Genomic DNA, 19797 nt, shown 5'->3' on the forward strand with positions numbered 1-19797 from the left:
AACCTAATTAGGAATAGCTCTAGTATTTAGCAAGCAATACTAGTTTAAAAACTAGAACTTTTAAGAACATATTTTTTTCATGTTACCCCTCTGTAGATTCAGAATATATTTAATAAACTTATTAGTTTTATTCTTACTAACTTTCTTCTTACTATACTTTTAGAGTAGTTAATTAGCTATATCTTATATATTATCTTTTCTATAAAGTTGTTCTTATTTAGCCTTAAATATTATATATATAATCATTTTTCTTTTTTAATTTTTTTAACAGCCTAGCTTATAAATTATAATTATATTTTAAGCGTTAGCTAAAATCTTAGCTTTTGTAACGGGCTGAACGCCCTTCGCCTCCCATACTCGTCTACGACCTCGTTTACTACCTGCCCAGCCCGATTGTTACCCCAGCAACCAGCATTGTATATAGATAGCCACGTAGCCGAGAAGCTTAGCTCTCTATCGAATACAATCTCTTGTTACCTAGGCCTGTCCGTTTGTGCTTCCGAGCTTAAGACTACCCCACGGGGTTGAGCCCCTTACAGCTTTACATTCTTAGTTAGAGAATCCTTTAAGTAATTAAAGCGTATTAATTACTCTAAATTTATTTAGAGTTAAGATCTATAGTAGTAAGAAATATATCTAAATAGGTATAGGTTCTTAATACGTTATATTATCAAGATATTACGCGTTATTATTATTATTGAGGTGGGTTATCGCGGGGAGGTGGACGAATCACTGGGGTGGCCAAATTACTTGTGAAACACGTTACTTATCTCTATCTATTTGCTACTATATTTAGAAGATCTTTATAAAAATTATTTAGAAATTATTATATATAGGACTTTCGTTTTATAGGAGTCTGATAACAGAATCTAAATGCTAAGTATAAATGATAATTTAAAGATTAGGGCTTATGTGTCTGCGCCTAAATTCTAAATATCATCAGAGATGGGGCTCAGGCCCTGGGCAGTGCCAAGTTGATCCTCAAACCATAACCTTAATCGCTCAACTCTGTATCGGTCGGACATCCACTCGCGGAAATACGTGATGTTTGTTCCTGGCATCTCGAGGATGGAAGGGTATCCCTGTGGAGGCTCAACGTCGCTCCTCACAGGCCACGAGCCTCGGGTTGCTTGCCATTCCTTGGTGAGCATGTAATTGTGGAGCAGCTTTGCTCCCTCCGGGTGCGGCGCGTCTTTCGGGATGGCAGCAAGCTGGAACCAGGTCACGAAGGAGCCTTTGACTGGGTGGCTGATCTTGATGTTTGAGGTTGGGAAGAGACCGTCCGATGTGAATGAGGCAGCGCGCGTTGAATTCTTGGCTTGCATGATGGTGTCGGGGGAGCGTGTGCCACGGATCCAGCGAGGGTTTTGCTTAAGGAGTTTTTGGAACCACGATTTGCCGTACTGTTGCATGCTGTTCCCTCGTTATTCGTCTTTTCTTTTAGAGCGCTTGTGGAAGTGAAAACTTACATTAGATCAAAAGCGTACAACACCGCGTCGTCATCGTTAGGGTAAGTCAAGACAAGCTTGTCCTTAAACTCCGGCCTCAACCAATCCTCCCACTCCACTGGTGCCTGAATCCCAGGCAACTTGTCAGAGTTCCACTTGCCCGCCCATCCTACTGTCAGAATGCCGTAGAACGCGGCACGGACATCCTTCATCGGCACATACACCTTGTCAAGTCCCACAGGAGCATAGTGTAGTAGTGCACCCTCATTATCCCACCGCGGGAAATCATGCACGGTCTGGAACGCAATGCTATCCACGTACACCTTACCCGCGGCGAGCTGCTCGTCGAAGCGTGGGCTGTGGTACTTTGATAGGTCGGTGGTGAGGTTGAGTTTCATCCCAGGGAATCGCTTCTCGAATTCGTTCTTCAGCGCATCCTCGTCGGTGCGCTCGTCGCCACCCAGCCACATTGTGACGACGCCACCTTCAGCGAGAGCAGCCTTGTAGATTTGGTCAATTGATCGAGTCTCGACAATTGCGGCGCCATTGAACCCTAGCGTTTGGTCGTACGCTAGTGTACGGCTCGCCAGTAGGGCGGCCGCTGCAAGAAAGGAATGGAGCATTCTTGGTGAGGGAAGCGAAAGGTGGACAGAATGGAGGAACTGCGTCGATGAGAAAGATTCAACCTCTCGAACTGCGGCTTTATAACCACTAAAGAGTAATTACTTGGTATTTCTTGTCACCGAGTCGAGTGACGCCGAGTTACAAATCAAAACAAAATAAGACCCTCCACGTGGGGTTCGTAGATGATCTACATACAAACCCGTTAAGTCCATTGTTCAGTGGATGATAAAAAACACCCTATTCATTCTTGACTACGCAGGAATTCTAGACGTGGTCAAGTATCCATACAATTTTGTGAGACGGGCCGGTATGCATGCAGTTATTCAAGCCGCTATTCGGGCCGTACCTACGGAAGAGCCTTTTTAGAGTCTGTTCCCTATCTCCTTGCTGGGAGGCGGATTAGCTACTACGCCGAACTCAGCAGTATGCTGCGCTTTTATGCTCTACGGAAGGTGGTTGGTTCCGCTCCGTTCTATTCGGAATTGTGATAACCTCAATACTAATTGTATCGCACAACATGTAATTTGTTGTACCACTCTGTTATAGAGTGAGCTTATAGTAAGCGATGCGCCAAACTCTTTGCTATACAAGAAAACTAGATTGCTCCGTATTGTGTCGCTGGACCAAGTTCGTGCAGACGTGCACCAGCATGTATCGAGACTTTCAAGCTTAGCGCCAATCCCGACAAGCAGGCCAAATTCCGCCATTTAGATTGCACCATTACTAGGATTTTGATTTCCCGCCATGCAAACCTACAGGCAAGGATACTGTTCCTAACAATCTACCCTTACTCGAATTCCAGACAGTCCAATGCATTGCATGGAATGCCTTAGTATTAGCTCGATCACAGCGGTCACACTAAGTATAGATCTTGATATAAGCCTGCCGCCCCACGAGGCACGGGATGTCATATAGTCGGACTTTTAAGTTTCCGAGTAACCAGAGATGTCGGAGTTTCCAGTAGTCATGTAGAACACAGAAATGCAGGTAATAAGTGCAATGCTGGTGTGATCACATGCGCAAGAGAAGTTGTTCTGGTTCCTCCAAACTGGCTCAGGATGGAATGACACGATCGAAGAGAAATAGTTTCATTGCCATCCTCGGCATGCTACACCGACACTCCTACGACTAGGTACCTGTATATAGCGAAGCGCAGGGTTTATGGACCAATCTGCCCCTTCAGCTATATAGGGCAACTCAAGCGGTTCAAGTTCCTAGAAAGGTTAGTGAGATTATTCCTCAAAGGGCTAGACGCCTGCCAAGCTAGTGGAAGCGGAAGCATTCCGAATGCCCATTCGGCGAGGCTCAGCTTCCAAGCATTGTTCCGGAGATATTAAAGAGTACTAACAAACTGACAAGACATTACAAAGCAAGGACGGAACTCCGGAAATTTGACGATCCGTTGAGAACGGTAGCAGTAAAGAGAGCAATGCAAGTATGTTCACAGAGAAGAAGAAACGGCGCCCCCAAATCTAGCAAGGCTGCACGTTATGTCCCAGAGTCACGCTCAGCAAACACTGCTCAGTCTCTAATACAAACCTGCTGAAGGGCAACCGCCCCCTCACGGCACTATAAATTGATTCCTCAAAGATCGTTTATTGATACACATAGTATGAAGTCAATTCACACATGGCAGTATAGTCGGTGTAGTCAGGGTTATGAAGAAATGAAGCGGGGTATTCTGTACATCATACTAGAATAAGACAATCAAAATTAGGACACACTCCGACCTGTGGCTACTGTCTACAAAGATTATCCAGGGATTGATGTCGCTACTCTCAGTCTCTTGCGTGCAGGCGATGAGAACATCCAAAGATACGGCTGTTGTCCAGAGCTGTAACAAGACTACTTGAACCACGGATCGAGTGTGTGTGGCCTGAATCCCTAGCTTAGTTAAGTTGCTCTGGGATACACTTAATATGTGTCTCCCTGAATCATTGTATATTTTTATCCAAAGTCGCGTGAAGTTGTGGGGAAATAGGATTCTCAAAGACTGAAGTCTACAACGATGTCCACCCGAGCCACACCTAAAGATTGTAGCGCAGTGATAACGTTCAATCAAGCTTTACACCCTAGAGTAGCCACTAGCAAAGCTGCATGGGATATGCGGGGGCTGTCCACCGCTATCTGCAGCAGAGCAGACTGAGGAACTTCCCCACTTCTTCTAGAATGAAACGGGCTCCGAGTTCTGACACTGGTCATATGCTTCCGAGTGTTAGAGCGGAGGCGATTCAGCCTCCGCATGCGTCTAACGTAAGCAGACTGTATACTTGCCTCCCTCTGTATAATGAGCCTATGCTCCGCTAGTAGTAGTTATGGCGATATCGAAGTAGGAATTGCTTAAGAGGGAAGAAAAGATAGGTTTAAACATACATGGAATGGCCTATTTAGCTATGGGAGTTGTTCACTACAGGATAATCTAGTGTCTTGCCTCTGTACATAGAGGGCCCCCAGAGGAGATTCCGTACAAGAAGAGATGCGATATGACTGGCCCTCAGAACCTCTGCTCTCATTGGTCACACCTATGTTACCTTACCGTGACCTGGTGTTTATCCAACTTGAGTGTTACATCATATGAATGAGGTGAATACTGTAGGTGCTGCATGCCCTGACATTGACAAATAGAGTCTGATTGGAATAGGTAGTATCTATGAGTCATTGTAGCTTTCCAAGTCTAAACACATCTGTACACACACACACACACACACATATATATATACCCCTGCCCGCCCTGGACATTGACCTATTTCAGAAACCACTGCATTTCCCATACCCCCATCTTACCACCCAATCACCACTCCACCTCGTCATGATTAACCCCCCCAAAAAGAAATCCCATGACTCCAGGCCGTTGCATCTCCATTGTGGGGTAAAAGAAAAGGGCGCCGGCTAATCTGCCTCTAGAAAGCGTTCGTATGGCGCCCCGCCCCACCACCCCACCTGATTGGCTCCCAGCCCATCTAGCGGTGACGGGCGCTAAGGAAAAAAAGGGCATCACGACATTGCATGCTGTAAGCATCACACAGTCATTCGTAGTCCTCCCATTGTCTTTTTGCAAAACCTCGCTTGGATGTCCTGACGATATACATATAAAGGTGCCTTTGCCCATTGAAATCAGCGTTGGTGTGCATAATCCAAATTTCAATTGACATTACCATCTATTTGGGGGATTGACAAAAAGAGATGGAGCAACACGAGCTACAAATCCTACCGGCCACCACACCCGGGAAAGACGGGATTCCACATGCAGCGCAGACAGAAGGAATAGAACAAGATGTTGCGACTTTAGAGGAGAGGAGAAAGAGAAGTAGAGTGCGCTTGGTCGCTATTATCACCGCCTTGTTTGTATGTTTGACCTTCTCTTGCTTATCATCACTGTCTTTTGCCAAACTACAACCTTTTGATCAGGAAGCTCAACCATGGAAGGTGAAAAAGAAAAAGAAGACAAGAAGTGGACCTCCAAGATTTTATATACATGCACGTACACTAACCAACCCTCCCCCCAAAAAAGCTCTCTCTCTTCGTCTCCGCCCTTGACGCAACCATCGTCGCCACCGCCGCACCCACCATATCCCGCGACCTTTCCTCGGCCGCAGGCTACACCTGGATCGGGGGCGCTTACCTCCTCGCCAACGCAGCCTCCGGTCCCATCTGGGCGTCCCTCTCCGACATCTGGGGCCGCAGGCTCATTATGCTCGTTGCGCTCGCACTCTTCTTCGTCAGCTCTGCCGTGTGCGCTTCCGCAAAGACGATGCAGGAACTTATTATTGGGCGGGCCTTCCAGGGCGCTGCGGGTGGCGGATTAATATTGCTGGTGCATGTGTGCATTAGTGACTTGTTTAGCTTGAGGGAAAGGAGCTTGCTGATGGGTTTTGCCGAGGGGATTTGGGCGTTAGCTGGGGGCGTGGGACCGGTGCTTGGTGGGCTTTTTGCGAGCTTGGTGAGTTGGAGATGGTGTTTCTATATCAACCTTCCTATCAGTGGTGTTGCGTCTATTCTTGTTCTGCTCTTCCTCGATATCCGGCACGAACACACGTCGTTTCTGCGTGGCATTCGCGCGATCGATTGGCTCGGCATCGTCACCTTTTTGGCCTGTACGCTACTCTTGCTCCTTGGTCTCGATTTTGGCGGCGTCTTGTTTCCCTGGTCTTCGCCTAAGATTATCGTCCTCCTTACCATCGGTACGGCCATGCTCTTCGTCTTCATCTACAGCGAGGCCAAAGTCGCAAAGTACCCACTGATACCCATGGCCCTGTTCAAGCGCGCTACGAACGTCGCCGTGCTATCTGTCGTGTTCCTGCACGGCTTCGTCTTCATAGCAGGAGAATACTACATGCCGCTCTTCTTCCAGTCCGTCCTCGAAGCCTCGCCCCTACGCTCCGGTGTGCTGCTCCTCCCCTTCATCGTTACCGGCGCCCTCGCCGGCGTAGGATGCGGTGTGATAATGCACAAGACGGGACGCTTCCGGCCCATCATCTGGATTGGCACGCTGCTCCTGACCATCGGCTTCGGTCTGTTCATCGCCTTCGGCGCAACAACTTCGACGGCAGTGGCAGCCGGTTTCGTGGCCATTGGCGGTTTGGGCTCGGGAGTTCTCTTCGAGGCGCCCCTGATTGCGATTCAGAGCCAGGTCCAGCAGTCCGATGTCGCCAGTGCAACTGCTACGTTGACGTTTATTCGCAACATTGCCGTCGCTGTATCCACCATTGTGGGCGGCACAATCATCCAGAATTCCATGGATGGCCAGGCCTCTTTGCTACGCGACGCGGGCGTCCCACAGCATATCCGCGAACTGCTGAATGGTGAGAATGCGCTTGCAAACGTCATGGTGCCGAGCACATTAGGCAGTAACCCCAAATGGGAATACGCTGCCAAACAAGCTTTTGCGTACGCCATGCGTAACATGTGGATCACCTACACAGTGCTTGCATTCTTTGGCTTTGTAGCAAGCTTGTTCATAAAGTCGGCGGTGCTGAGTACAGACCATGTGGAGACTGTGACGGGTTTGAAGGAAAAGAAGCCGGCCGAAACCACGGCATGACTTTATGACCGTTGTAAAAGTATGATGAAACCCAAAAGTTTTTCTTAGACCTAAAGGTATCCTGAGATCCAGAGATATTCCTAGGTCCGCAAATCTTCTCCGATTCAAAAGTTTCTTTACGTCTATAGTGTCTATATACAGAATTATTACCTCTCCCTACAACAGCAGCAGCAGCAGCAACAACAACAACAACAACAACAACAATCCTAATAAGGAATGCCATTCGTGATAAGCTGGAACCGATCGTATGTTCCTGTCGAGTAACTTGATCTACTCTTCTCAATCAATCCTCGCATATACTCGGCTGCCTCGCGTTCGCTCTTGTCCAGCACAAAGCGATCCCTAAAGTTGCGCATAGATTCTGGCTTGAAGCACGGCAATCCACTATCCAGCATGACCTGAACCACGTGGCAGAGATGGTCGCAATGCTGTCTGCTGGCCAAGAATGCCTTGACCGTGAGCTCTTCAAACCAGCGGTATGCTTGCGAGGTGTATGGATTCGCCGCATTTTTTCCAGACATGACGGCAATCATTTCAGCCGTGAGCTTGAACGGCGCGCGCTCGAATTTGATGCCACCGGGTGCAATGTCGAAGCAGAAGCCAAAATCAATGTGGATAATGTGGCCTGCGTCGTCAATCATGATGTTTCCATTGTGTCGATCCTTGAACTGCAGCAGGAAGCTGATGACGGAGTATGCAGCCATGGACTTGACAAAGTTGGAGCGCGCTTCCTGGTATCGGATGGAGTCTTCGTTGCCGTACCGTGAGACAAAATAGTCATCAAGACGATTGACGGCCTCGCGACCCAGCATGTCACGCGAAATGGAGTTGGGCAACACGTCGATGACACCGCAGCCGGGCGCGGTTGCCGTCACACGGTAGGGGAACACCCAAACGTCAAGACCAACCGTGTTGAAGATACCCCGGAAAGCCGCAATCATCTGTAGAGCAAGCACGTCCTGGCGACAGTCATCTCCGACTTTGAAAATGGCAGAAAGCCATGTCTCGTAGCTGTTATCCTTCTTTGGGGCCACGTCTCGGTCATCAACTTCAGTCTCTTCCAAACCTTGGTCTTCGGGCTTGGTCTTTCTAATGCGGAAGGTAGCCATAAACGGTGTCTTGGCGTGGCTCTGCAGTGGTTTTCCAGACTTGCGGTCAATGCCAATAACCTGACCATCAGGATTAGAAGGAAGGTAGACGCCAACCTCTACCTTGATCTTGCGCAGCTCCTCTTCAATCTTCTGCTTCTTGACCTCTTTAGGCTCATGCAAAACCGAGCGTAAAGTACCCGAAATGCCGGTAACCTCGTTAAAGAATGCGAACTCGCGCTCGTAAAAGGCGTGGTCTTCTGGTGAGAAACTCGACTCCAGACTGGCCATTACCTTGTCCAGCGTGGGCTTCACAGGATCCGGAATCTCGGCAGCTTCATCCTTGTACGCGTTCGCCTTCATGTTCCAGATGATTTGATGAGCAAACAGCTGTGAGAACTTGGCTGTCTCGATAATGTACCGCTCAACGTAGCCCAGTACATCGTATCTAAGGGTCTGTACGATTTGATAGACGTAGAAGAACATGACATCTACTGAGTGGCTCTCCAGAGCCCTCATTGCATACTGGATGATGAAGGGATGGTTGCCATATGCTGGCATGAAGTATGTGACAGCTGTGATAGGGTTGACAGGGGCCCAGTAGAGCATATACTAGACAGGGTCAGCAAAAGAAATTGTTCATGATATGGCACATACCTTGAGCTGGAAGGAGACATCATTAGGTAGGGAGTTACCTAACAGTATCTCCAGCGCATCCGGCTCATCCAAGGCCTTTTGTGGGAAATTGAGAACCTGCCATCTGACTTCGTTACTAAGACGCTGGGACTGGAAGCGTTTGACAAGATGCACCGCAATTCCAGGATGCTCGGCCCACGCCGTCTTCAGATGCGTAGTCACAGCAGCCTAGAGAGATTAGCTTACATTGCGTTCTGGAACAAGAGACTTACATCAGGGAGTGTGTTGCCTTGTCGGCCAGAGATCAGATGATTCTTCTTGCCGTCAAGAGGGAAAAGCCACACCGTAAGACGGGACAACTCGTTGGAGACAAGTAGGGACAGCAAATCTTGCTTCGCCTTCAGCTTCGCACCAATGTCAACAGCGGTGGTAACCTTCCCAATGGTATCAATTTGCGCCTGTACATCAGCCAAGACATGTGTTTCAGCTTTGATTTGTAGTCTGTTGCCTCCAAAAGACCACTGGGGAGCCTTGGCAAACCACGCCAAAGCAGCAGTCAATACTCGATCCGTCAATCGCCATCTAGTCTTGGACGAAATTGTGGTACAATGGTGTGCGATGCGCAATCCGAGCAAGATGATATGGAAGTAAGATTCGCGAGCAAGAGGCTGCTCGCAACCCATACTCATTGCATCCAGTGTGATATGCATAAGCCGAACATAGACGCGTTCGACATCCGCCTTGCTCAACCGTGATGCATTGAAGTGGCTGGACAGAAATTGCAACAGGCGGAAGTGGGGAGCAATGAGATTATAGACATGCTGCTGACGTTTCGAAAGCGACTCTTTATCCGTGGCAGCAAATTCTTGCTTTCCGTAGAACGGGTCGGCATGCTTCAACGCAGGACTGAAGATGCCCCTACGCTTACGCACCGTGTTCTCCCAGTTTTCAGCGATAGCAACAAGAATCCGAGACTCCATGCGAGGGTTCTCCTTGGCAACACTCGTCCATAATGAGATACCGAGTTTGATGGATTGCTTCGAGAATACTGCAAATGGTATACCCACCAGATGCTGAACAATGGGCGACTGATCTGTCTTGACCCGGCAAAGTAGAGCGGCAGCTCTCCGAAGTATGTCGCGAAGCTCTGCAATGGCGACATGCTTATGTCCCAGGGTACGGGTTTCCAGATCTACCAAAAGGCTAGTCGCCTCATGTAGGCTGCGGGATAGATACGTTGACCTGGACTCGGAATCGGGGGCGCCCTTAAGCCATTCTTCCTCTTGATCAGCGACACCATCGAGGAATTTGTACTCTTGTCTCGTGGTGTACTGGGTAATGAAGTCTGATGCGGTGTTGATATTGATGCCCTGGCGTTCCACAGCACCGAGACGCTGGTCCGTTGACGGAATAACAGAGCCCATCTCGAGGGCAAAAGATCGCCCCAACGAGATATGTCCAAAAGTCAACTCGTCGTCGTACTCTGAGAGATATGACTGAAGAAGTCCTTTGACGTCGAGGGGGGCAATGTCGAGCGCTCCCTTGACCCAGATGGTTGCGCGCTTGTGCAATGCATCAAGGGTCGCTCGTCGAAAAGCATAGTCATCTGACAATTCGACGGCGATGTTGGATCGTTTGGAGGTAAATGTCGACTTCCAAGTGTATTCGTCCGTCTCTCCTTCGAGGCAGCTATACCACATGATTGAAAGAAGCTCCAAAAGAGCAAACAACGCACTCTTCTGGCACAAGGTCGATGGGACTTCGCGAATGACAATATCGGCACAAGTGGCTGCCGCTTGCTGAACGCGAGCGATGCGATGGCAGCAGGCAGCAAACATGGTGGCTAGCTGCTTCGCCAAGTACGGCGTCGAGAAGGTGTGGGATTGACCGGACAGTGTCTTTGTCAAGTAAGTTCGAACGGCCGTCGTGCTGATAGCAGACATGCAGTTGCCGACTGCGCCTGTTCGCAATTTGGGATCGAGGAAGTACACAAGCGCCTTGGTACAATCTCCCGTACTTGCTCGCAAATCTTCCACAAGGTAAGCTGTGCTTAAGAAAACAGCTTCCTGATAGTTGAGTGATTTGGTATCAGCTTCACAGGATGGAAGTAATTTGCCAAGGCGTTTCTTCTGCTCGACCGTGTGTTCAGGTGATTTACCGCGACGCAGTACCGTGTTCAATTCAATATCGCTCTCAGAGAGAAAAGGGCGCTCTTCGGTAATCAGAGGCTTGCTAAACCGCGCAAGTGTGCGCAGCTCTTCACGATACTGCTTGCCCAAGTCGGAGAGCAAGTCGAATCCATGAACGACAATGTTGAACCAGGCATCGCGCTGGAGGCCGATGATAGAGTCGTCAAGCTTGGCGTACTCGGGCCGTTCAGCGTTTCGTTCAAGAAGGACTGCAAGTGGTTTGAGAAGCTGTGCGATTTCCTGTGCCGCAAGTTCCGTATCTCGAAGATGACGGTGAGACGTTTCTTGGGCATCACCCTTGCTGACAATGGTATCTAACAAGTGCACAAAGTAAACTTCGAAAGCGTCTTCGCCAGCAGTAATCTCCTTTGAGAGGTTGAGGCGCGCAGCCATGACCTGCAAATATGTTAGTTGCTGCGAAGTACCTGTATTGGGGGAGAGGGTGCTCACGGCTTCAAGCTTTGCAACATCATCGGATACCAGAGCATCGTGAGAAAGCTTAGTATAAAGCTTAAGAAGGGATTTGAATTCTCCAGGCGGACTGTGAATGCCCAGGAAGGCTGTGTCAGTGATGATCTTTGCATCTACTACCTTGCCAGAACGGCCGATTTTTTGCACGAGCATTGATAGTGCAAGTGCAGTAATCTTTGAGTCCTTGCAGTTTCTGGCAACTGATACAATCGTCTCGACAACTGTCGTGTGTACATGGTGCGGCTCGTCAACGTCGCTTGGGGCCAGAGAGATCGCACTGCCATGTTGATGGTTGTAGACAGTACCTCCACGCGCAGTCTTTGTACCATTCAACGTCGGAGACGCAGACGGGTTTCGCTCAGAGGCAGGAACTACACTGATAACATTACCAAGGCTATAGAGCGTCGTGATAATAGCATCTTGAGGGAGAAGACTCAGGACTGCAGCGAGTGATTCTGCAGCCACCGAAGTCGTTCGGTGGTCAAAGTTGGCTTGAACAATGACTCGAGGCAGCGATTGCCCCAAGGTTGATGCGAGTTGCGGTGAGACCTTGGCCAGAATAGCCATGATTCTCAAGACTGTAGACGCAAGCTTATGGTCCGAACTCTGTCCAGGGTCATTGAGCACGTTGTCCAGCCAAGAGGTCAATATTTCGGCATCAGTAATGTCTGTGTCGTTGTCATACACGGTACAGCAGAGATATGCGACAAGCACTTTTGCCTTGACCGACGATGCCTGCTGCTGTTGCCAAGCAGATCCGACCCGCTGGAGGTATTCAAGATCGTTTTCTAGGCGTTCCATCTCCTCCGCTGCAATCTTAGCCAGTCCCTCGGCTAGAGAATTCTCGGCTGTGGCCTTGAGGTGCAGACGGTCTTTGTTGTCTAGCCAAGTCTGGAGGTGGTCGAGAACAGAGTCATGCGAAATCAGACGTTGTCCGGTGCCAACGAGCTGCGAAGCTGAAGCAAGGACGAGCCTTAAGAATGAGTCGTGGAGAACCATGGCTCCAAGTGGTCGTCCAGTAGCGGCATAACGCTTAGTGTAGCGCTTCCATTCTCGCAGCTCGTGCTGGTGCGAGTGCGCGTTACGGACAATAGATAGGACAGTCTCAAAGGCAATCAGAAACTTCTCCGTCAAGTTTGTGCGTACATTCTGGACGAGCTGCAGGCTATCGTAGGCATTCCAGAAACGAACATGCTCTGCCGAAGCATTCAAGAAGCCCAAGAGCGAGAGACTATGTGTCATGACCCGCGCCAGCTCGCCATCTGCCCCAAAGTCGTCCTTTCCATCGTCGACAAATTGCTGTTCAGACAGCTGGACGGCTGCTGTGGCCCAGCCCGTGAGATAACCTTGAAGCGCGACAGCGGCCTGTGTTTGTAGCTGTTCATGTCGGAGGCCAAGTGAGAGAACGGCAGACGTAAGGTTGTAGGTGAGGACTTCATAGGGAGCGGGCTCGATGATGCGGAGGCTAGGCGACGGCGCGAAAGTCTGAGTATAGGACGTGGTGAGATAGGGTGAGAGGCGGGAAAGCAGCTTCTCGGCAACGTCAAATGACTCAATGTAGGGCGCAGACTTGCAAAGAGCCAGGATTGCCTCGAGTTCCTGCAGCTTCATGGAGTCGGATGCGTTGGAGAATCGCTTAAACATCCTGCCGTAGTCGGAGTTGGTCGTCTCTGGCGAGGTTGACTGCGCCGACAGGCGGGCAAGCTTTTCGAGCGCATGGCTGCGAATTGTACGCCTGATAATTTCAAATTAGCTGCTGGTATTCCTCAAAAGATGGCTTGATGCTCACGCCATGGTAGCAAAGCCTTGCTCGGTGCTGAGCGGAAAGCGTAGAGATGGTAATGAGATGTCCCTGGACAAGTGACGAAACAAATGTCAGGGTCCGGAGCTGTCTGCGCCCTGATTGGAGGCTGGCCCCTTCCCCACGGCAGCCGCTCCGTCCAACGTTCGTCTTGGGCTCCAATGACTCGCGATACAGCAAAACGTTTCTTGTGGGAGAAAATGATTATTGTTTCATTGTTAGAACAGAAAGGCCGGGAAACAGAAACATGGCTGCAAATACACTGCAACCCTCAGGTGACCCTCTCCGCAACCGCCATGCCTAAACGCCATGCCAAAGGAGCAATCGAACCTAGAAAACACCTTCAAATGCATTCAGCGCCGGGACAACCAAGTTTGCCGCTCTCAATCGTCTGCAGGCTCAACCCTTACAAGCACCTCCTCCAGGAATCCCTCCAAGAACCCAGCCACCTCTCCCCCCATGCCCACTTCCCCCTTTTCATCCCATCCATCCAACTCGCTGAACTTGCCCTTGATCTCATTCACGAGCCTGACCACCTTTTCATGGCATTCCTGCCTTTGCCGTCTACGCTCAATAAATCCCTGTGGGTCGTCTAGGGATTGCGCAGACTCCTGCTTGTTCTTGAGATTGAGATGATACGTCCGCCGCGAGAGCGCAGCGTCCAGCGCCGGCACAACAACTCCACTGAGCGCTGTGATTTCCGCGGGTGTTGCGGGTGAGCCCAGTGCTTGAACTGGGTTGGAGTGATTGGTTGTAGGCTTAGCGCGGCCAAAGGACCCACGGGACATGGGCGGCGGTTTGCTAGAGTGTGGTGGAGGCACTGGAGGGGTTGGCTCCATGCCTTGACCTTGTTCCGCCGGTGGTTTTCTGTTGGACGTAATCGGACTGCCAAATGGATCCTTCGACGTCGCTGAGTCAGTCCGCACATAGGAGCCTGGACTCAGTGGTGCGAACGACTGTTGGGATGGCGGCAGGGGCTTCTGTCCGGACAGGACAGGTAGGTTGTGTGTTCGAATGGGGCTTTGCAACGGTTTTGGCAGCTGGTTGGCATGCGAGCTGCTCCCAGACGGACTTGTCGACTGCCCACGGAACGGCGGAATCTCTGGTATATCCATTTGGGGCAGAACTGAAGCTCGGCTTGGTGTCGGTATTCGTTGTTGTGGAGTGATGTCCAGGTTCTTTAAATCTGCAGCTATCTCGCGTTGGATGAAATCATCAAATGTGTGCTGGAGTGGTGTTTGCCGCCTTGGCTGCTGAGGGGCCTGTGATTTGGTGGGCGTGACTAGCCCTCTGTTTGATGTTGGTGAAAAGAGACCAGGCACAGGCGACTTCCGCGGAAGCTCCGAGGCTGGCTGTGGGAAGAGTGGTATTTGCTTCTTCTCTGGGGATGGTGGTAGTGGTACTCTCGCTGCGGTTCTCACCGATGCTGCAGATGAGCCATTCGTCTGCAATGGTGCCAATCGTTTGCTAGGGGAAGGAGGCTGACTTTCTCGAATTGTGTCGTCGTTTTCGTCGCCGTAACCGTTCTTGGTTTGGGAGACGGGTTTGCGTTGAGCATTTGTGCCAGATTCGTTCATTTGGGTGAGGGCAGGCCCCCGGCCGCCTCCCACCGGCCGTACAGTGCCAAAGTCCCACAGGTCTTCATTGACTGGCTCCTTTCTCTTGACAGGCGTAGCCTCATCATCCGATTCTGCAGCCTCCTTTGGATACCTAACCTTCCAGTCTTGGTACCTAGAGATGAGCTCTTGTAGACGTGCAGGTTTTCCAGCTTTGCGAATGAAGTTTGTCTGAAGAAGTTGTTTTGCACTCGGTCGTTCCCTAGGGTCTTTTCGGAGACAAAAGTCGACGAATTCCTTGAAAGCGGGCGAAAAGTTGCCTTGCAATGTGGGCGGTGGGTTCTTGGGGATGAGAAAGAGAACCTTCATAGGGTGAATGTCGGCGTAAGGGGGCTCGCCGTTGGCCAGTTCAAGTGCAGTGATACCAAGAGACCAGATGTCAGCTTTGCCGTCGTAGCCAGACTGCTTGATTACTTCGGGTGCCATCCAAAAGGGGGTGCCAACAAAGGTATTCTTCTTCGTCATGGTGGCCGAAAGCTGCCCCGAGACACCAAAATCAGCGAGCTTCACTTGTCCATTTGCCCCAACCAGTATATTTGCCGCTGCAAACTTGTTAGCGGTCTGGGCGAGATTACTAAAAGCAAACAGAAACTGAAGGATAAAAATAACAGCACCTTGGTCAACCTACCCTTGATGTCTCTATGCAGCTTATTGTCGTCGTGAAGATAGCTGAGGCCCATGAGTAGTTCCTTCAGGATGACAGCAATCTCGGCCTCTGCTATGATGCCTGGCTTCATGAGGTCTGCGCAGCTCCCGCCAGAGCAGAATTCCATGACAATCCACAGGTCGGTGCCAGCCAGGTAGGAGCCGTAGTACTTTGTGACGTAGGGCGAGTTCATGCCGGAGAGAATCATAATCTCGCCCATGATGTCGTCGACCTCGTCCTCTGCATTCTCGACGTCAATGACCTTGATGGCGACGGTATGGCCGGTCCGGCGGTCGAGGCCTTTGTAGACCTTGCCAAAGCTGCCGCCGCCTATGCATTCCTGCTTGGTGTAGAGCGAGTTGGGGTCGACAGATTCGTTGGCGCCTACTTCGGCCGCCATGGTGTTGCTGGACACGGGGGCGGCGCAGGCGGGGTCGGGACGAGATGAGACAGAGCAGGCAACGTACGCGCGCGCGGGTTCTGGCTGGCGGGCAAAAGCGAGCGACTACTGGTGGTGGTGCCACGAAAGAGCGGTCACAGCGAAGCGACAGGACTGAGCGTCAAAGGCCAAATCCAAGGCGACGTCGCGCCTCGCGGAATCGGCTTTGGCGGGGCCAGAAGCGAGTGCTGGCCGGGCCAGTGAACATGAACTGGCAAAGGAGAGGACGGGCGTTGGGCGTGGAGAGGTGCCTACCGACCAGAGGACAGTGTTGGGTAAACACGGATTGCGAGGGCAACGGCGGCGGCGAATGGTGGGGGGGCGATGGGCGTCGGTGGTGGGCGTCGATGTGACTGACGACGATGCGAAGGCGAGAGACAACACAGCAAGCACAGCACAAGACAGCACAGCACAAGCGCGCCGGGCGGCCTCTGGACCGGAGAGCGTGAATCAATGCGCGAGTGGATGCCAGGCTGGGCTTTGCTCGTCTGTGTATGGATGCGCCGATCTACTACCATGTGCATGTATCCAAGTCCATGTATCCGCGTCGCCCAGCCTGTTTGTTATCTGCCGTTGTCATGGAGGGGAAGGCATGCCCGGCGCGTGCAAGGCAAGGATACTTTGTTAGTTAGTACTGCGTCGCGTCTGTAGCCATGATACTACGCCTGTCTCTTCCCTCTTCCCTCTTCCCTCTCGCCATGCCCTCGAAACCATGAGTGCCTGCGAGCATGCAACAGCCCTTCGTCTCAGTCGTCCCATCGCGTCCTGTCCACGACACGCTGGCAGCCAGTCGTCTCCATTGCAATTGCGCCATGTATCCGTGGAGCCGGCCGTCTGAAGAAGCGGCCCACAGCACAGCATGATTGGAGCACACTTATTATTGCTTACTTACTTACTTACTGCTATTCCCTCCCCTTCACCCTCATGCGAATCAACATGCTGGCAGCGATCACAACTGACGTCATCCGTCTGACCCGCGAAGCAAACAATATACATTTCGTATACATACGCCATCTACGCCAAGCTATGTAGCATGCAGCACGGCCCACAGTCCATGCCCTCGTCCACACTCTCTCACTAAAAATTGGGTATCCATTTGTTGCGGCCGTCATCTCAAACCCATGAAATCGTATCCGCCATGGTGCCCCCAAACCATTGACAAAAACGGCAAATAAACTCCTGCTAACAAGACAGAAGCAAAAAGAAACATCAAAAGAAACTCTACCAAATACCCAGGTCAGTCCCAAGTCTTTATTCATTCACATCAGAAACGTCTGCGTATCCGCTCCGCAAGCGCCACGTCTTCCTCGCTCTCCTCCTCCACCGGAGCTGGCGTCCTCCTCTCGCGCGCCCGATGGGCTTTCCGTCTTCGGTTGTTGCTAACATTGCTGGCCGAGTCGTCAGGTCCAATCTCGCTCTTAAGATCGTCGATGCCTTCGTCGGCGTCGCGCAGGTTGGCCGGTGTATCCGTCCGGACTTCAATGCCCCCCATGCCCCTGCGTCGCTGTGCCACCATGGACAGAGCTGCCGCCCGCTCACGCAGCCGTCGCCGTACCATTTCTGCCTGGTTGTGAAGCTGTTCAAAGGCGTCTTCCATGGCCTCCATGCCCAGGTAGATTTCTCGCTCAATTTCTGCCAGCACGGCAATCTCCGTTTCTTCATCAATCTGTACTGGTGCACCTCCCGGCGGTCGCACTGATCCCGGCCGGGTGGATCCAGGGCGCGAGTATGGCGTGAACGGTGAAGCAAATCGCTGCGGTCCGTCGGCCGGTCGTATTTGACCCGCCCTCGAGCCCGTTCGAGGGGGAGTCCCGCTCAGGTCCGGCACGTCTTCAGTGCCAGACCACAGGAACCCGTCAAAACGCCCAGACACAAGAATCTCCCATTCATGCTTGGTAACCGCTGCTAGTGTTGCCAGCATGTTGTGCATGTCGGCATGTTGGATAAGATACATGACAGTTAGCTGGTCACGCGGCGGGCTCGTCAGTCGATATAGACGCTGCAGTGCGACGCCGGCCTTGGTCAGGTATGGCGGAGTGCCCGTGTCAGGCTTCTGCGTCCTGGGATTTGGAAGTTTCTCTAACCCCCATAGCAGCGCATAGAAGAGCGGTCGCTGTGGTTGCTCTAGGCGTGTGAGCATGATAAATGTTAGTGTCTCGTCATCAGCATCTTCGGGAACATTATCCTGCTGATCAGACAGCCAAGACTGTACTGCGACTTTGGTCTTCTTCGACTGCTTCTCGTAGTGCTCGCGGTACTGCTCGGGAACGTCGACATCAATTCGTTGGCATGGCGCTTCTAGGTCAGATGATATGCCCAGTCCGGGCCCAGGTCCTTCTTCATAGGGTGGCCATGGTGGCAGTTCACAACGGCCGGAAACAAGTTCCAAGACCTCTCCCCAGTTTACTCCCGCAGAATCCTCAACGACTGGCCGGTCAAAGCACATCATGCACTGACAATGCTCAGATGAGATATTGCGAGCAAAAACGTTTTCGAGACGATCGAGCAGGCGCCGTGCAACCGAACGGTAGCCCGTGGCAACGGCTAGCGAACCACTCGTGTCCATGACGGTATTGTAACTGTTGAGAACGTTCTGCAATGGTTTGAAAAATGATCGCACATCGTGAGCTTGTGCACCAGATAGTCGCGGCGTAGTGTAGTGAGAATACGAAGCAGCAGGAACTCCATCAATGGCTGCCAGCAAGCTTCGCGGAATTGGCTTGGCAAGGCCACCATTCTGCAGCAAGTAGTCGACTCGAGGAGCGTCCATCATCATTGGGGGTGGAGGTGGAGGTGGCGGCGTCATAGGTGCCTGTGCATAGCTGGGGTCTACCGATTGAGTGCGGGACATGGGGTCTGTCATGACCTCAATCACAGACGGTCCATCCTTGGCAGAGGAGACAACAGAAGGCAGAACTGAGTGCTGGGTGGGAGTGCGTGGCGATGAATCTACGACAGACGAGGGCGATGCGTCTGACTGCGGGGGAGAGGAGCCCCGATGGTGGGCACTGTGATCCTGGATAACAGAGGTAGCTTGCGAATCGAGGGTGTATTCAGATGGTGCTCTGCTCTTGACTTTGACTTTGATGGGTGTCGATGTTCTGGCTGGTGTTGATGTTCTCACTGGTGTCGAGGTCCTGCCCGGCGGCCGGGCATTGGAGGGACTTGCTGTCGTCGTCCTCGGCGCCAATTGAGGCGACTTTGCACGAATGGTGCTGGGCTGTGATCCGGTGGTGGAGGTGAGGTCAGTGCCGTCGAATTCGTCGCCCTCCCTGACACTAGAGCGCGATGCTATCCGGGGGCCAGCGTGCGATGTCATGCGCGTACCGCTGTCTACGCTCTGGCGACCGTCCTCCATCTCCCGGGCAAGTACGTCTGCGTCTCTGCGCCACATGCTGTTTGAGCTGGCTGCTCTCCTCAAATCTGCAGCGGTAGTCGCAGTGAGCGGGGGACTCGGGGGCGCTCGCGAGGGCGGGGGTGGTACGTGGTTGGGTGGCTGTGCCACAGTGGGCTCCTCATTGTCCTTGTCTGCCACCATTGTGTCGACATCCGTGGCTTCTGGCGTCATGGTCGACTTTCTTCTGTCGATGGTGTCGCGGGCGTAGATGCTCTCTTTTGCATACGTCTTGGAATGCGACGGGTACGGTAAGCTGATCCTCGAGGTATTGTCCGAGCCCAACGAGCCGCGGCGTCCCATTTCGGGCACGACTGCCATCTTGTGCGACTTGGAGGCCTGCGAGGAGGCGAGAGTCGAGGTCGAGGTCGAAGTGCGCACCCGCTCAGACGAGGGGCGGCTGG

At 51.7% G+C, this 19797-nt stretch overlaps 5 protein-coding genes across 5 annotated transcripts; 1 reads left to right on the forward strand and 4 right to left on the reverse strand.

Annotated features, from left to right (window-relative positions):
- Positions 1-929: 929 nt before the first annotated feature.
- COCMIDRAFT_108789 (uncharacterized protein) lies at positions 930-1918 on the reverse strand (the record flags this gene model as incomplete). The annotated part of the gene is made up of 2 exons (XM_007694833.1): positions 930-1413; positions 1470-1918. 2 exons carry the CDS (start codon positions 1916-1918, stop codon positions 930-932), a joined length of 933 nt encoding a protein of 310 aa, XP_007693023.1.
- A 3337-nt stretch (positions 1919-5255) lies between these two features.
- COCMIDRAFT_9674 (uncharacterized protein) lies at positions 5256-7113 on the forward strand (the record flags this gene model as incomplete). Its single annotated transcript, XM_007694834.1, has 2 exons — positions 5256-5417; positions 5584-7113. 2 exons carry the CDS (start codon positions 5256-5258, stop codon positions 7111-7113), a joined length of 1692 nt encoding a protein of 563 aa, XP_007693024.1.
- A 206-nt stretch (positions 7114-7319) lies between these two features.
- Positions 7320-13291, reverse strand: COCMIDRAFT_9675 (uncharacterized protein; the record flags this gene model as incomplete). The annotated part of the gene is made up of 4 exons (XM_007694835.1): positions 7320-8813; positions 8859-9065; positions 9110-13232; positions 13287-13291. 4 exons carry the CDS (start codon positions 13289-13291, stop codon positions 7320-7322), a joined length of 5829 nt encoding a protein of 1942 aa, XP_007693025.1.
- A 390-nt stretch (positions 13292-13681) lies between these two features.
- Positions 13682-15960, reverse strand: COCMIDRAFT_30613 (uncharacterized protein; the record flags this gene model as incomplete). The annotated part of the gene is made up of 2 exons (XM_007694836.1): positions 13682-15456; positions 15543-15960. 2 exons carry the CDS (start codon positions 15958-15960, stop codon positions 13682-13684), a joined length of 2193 nt encoding a protein of 730 aa, XP_007693026.1.
- Positions 15961-17263: 1303 nt separating this feature from the next.
- On the reverse strand, positions 17264-19714 carry COCMIDRAFT_108787 (uncharacterized protein; the record flags this gene model as incomplete). The annotated part of the gene is made up of 1 exon (XM_007694837.1): positions 17264-19714. The coding sequence occupies one exon, from the start codon at positions 19712-19714 to the stop codon at positions 17264-17266; it is 2451 nt and encodes an 816-aa protein (XP_007693027.1).
- Between the last annotated feature and the right edge of the window lie 83 nt (positions 19715-19797).

The sequence above is a fragment of the Bipolaris oryzae genome, assembly GCF_000523455.1.
Source record: "Bipolaris oryzae ATCC 44560 unplaced genomic scaffold scaffold_246, whole genome shotgun sequence".
NCBI classification, from domain to species: Eukaryota; Fungi; Ascomycota; class Dothideomycetes; order Pleosporales; family Pleosporaceae; genus Bipolaris; species Bipolaris oryzae.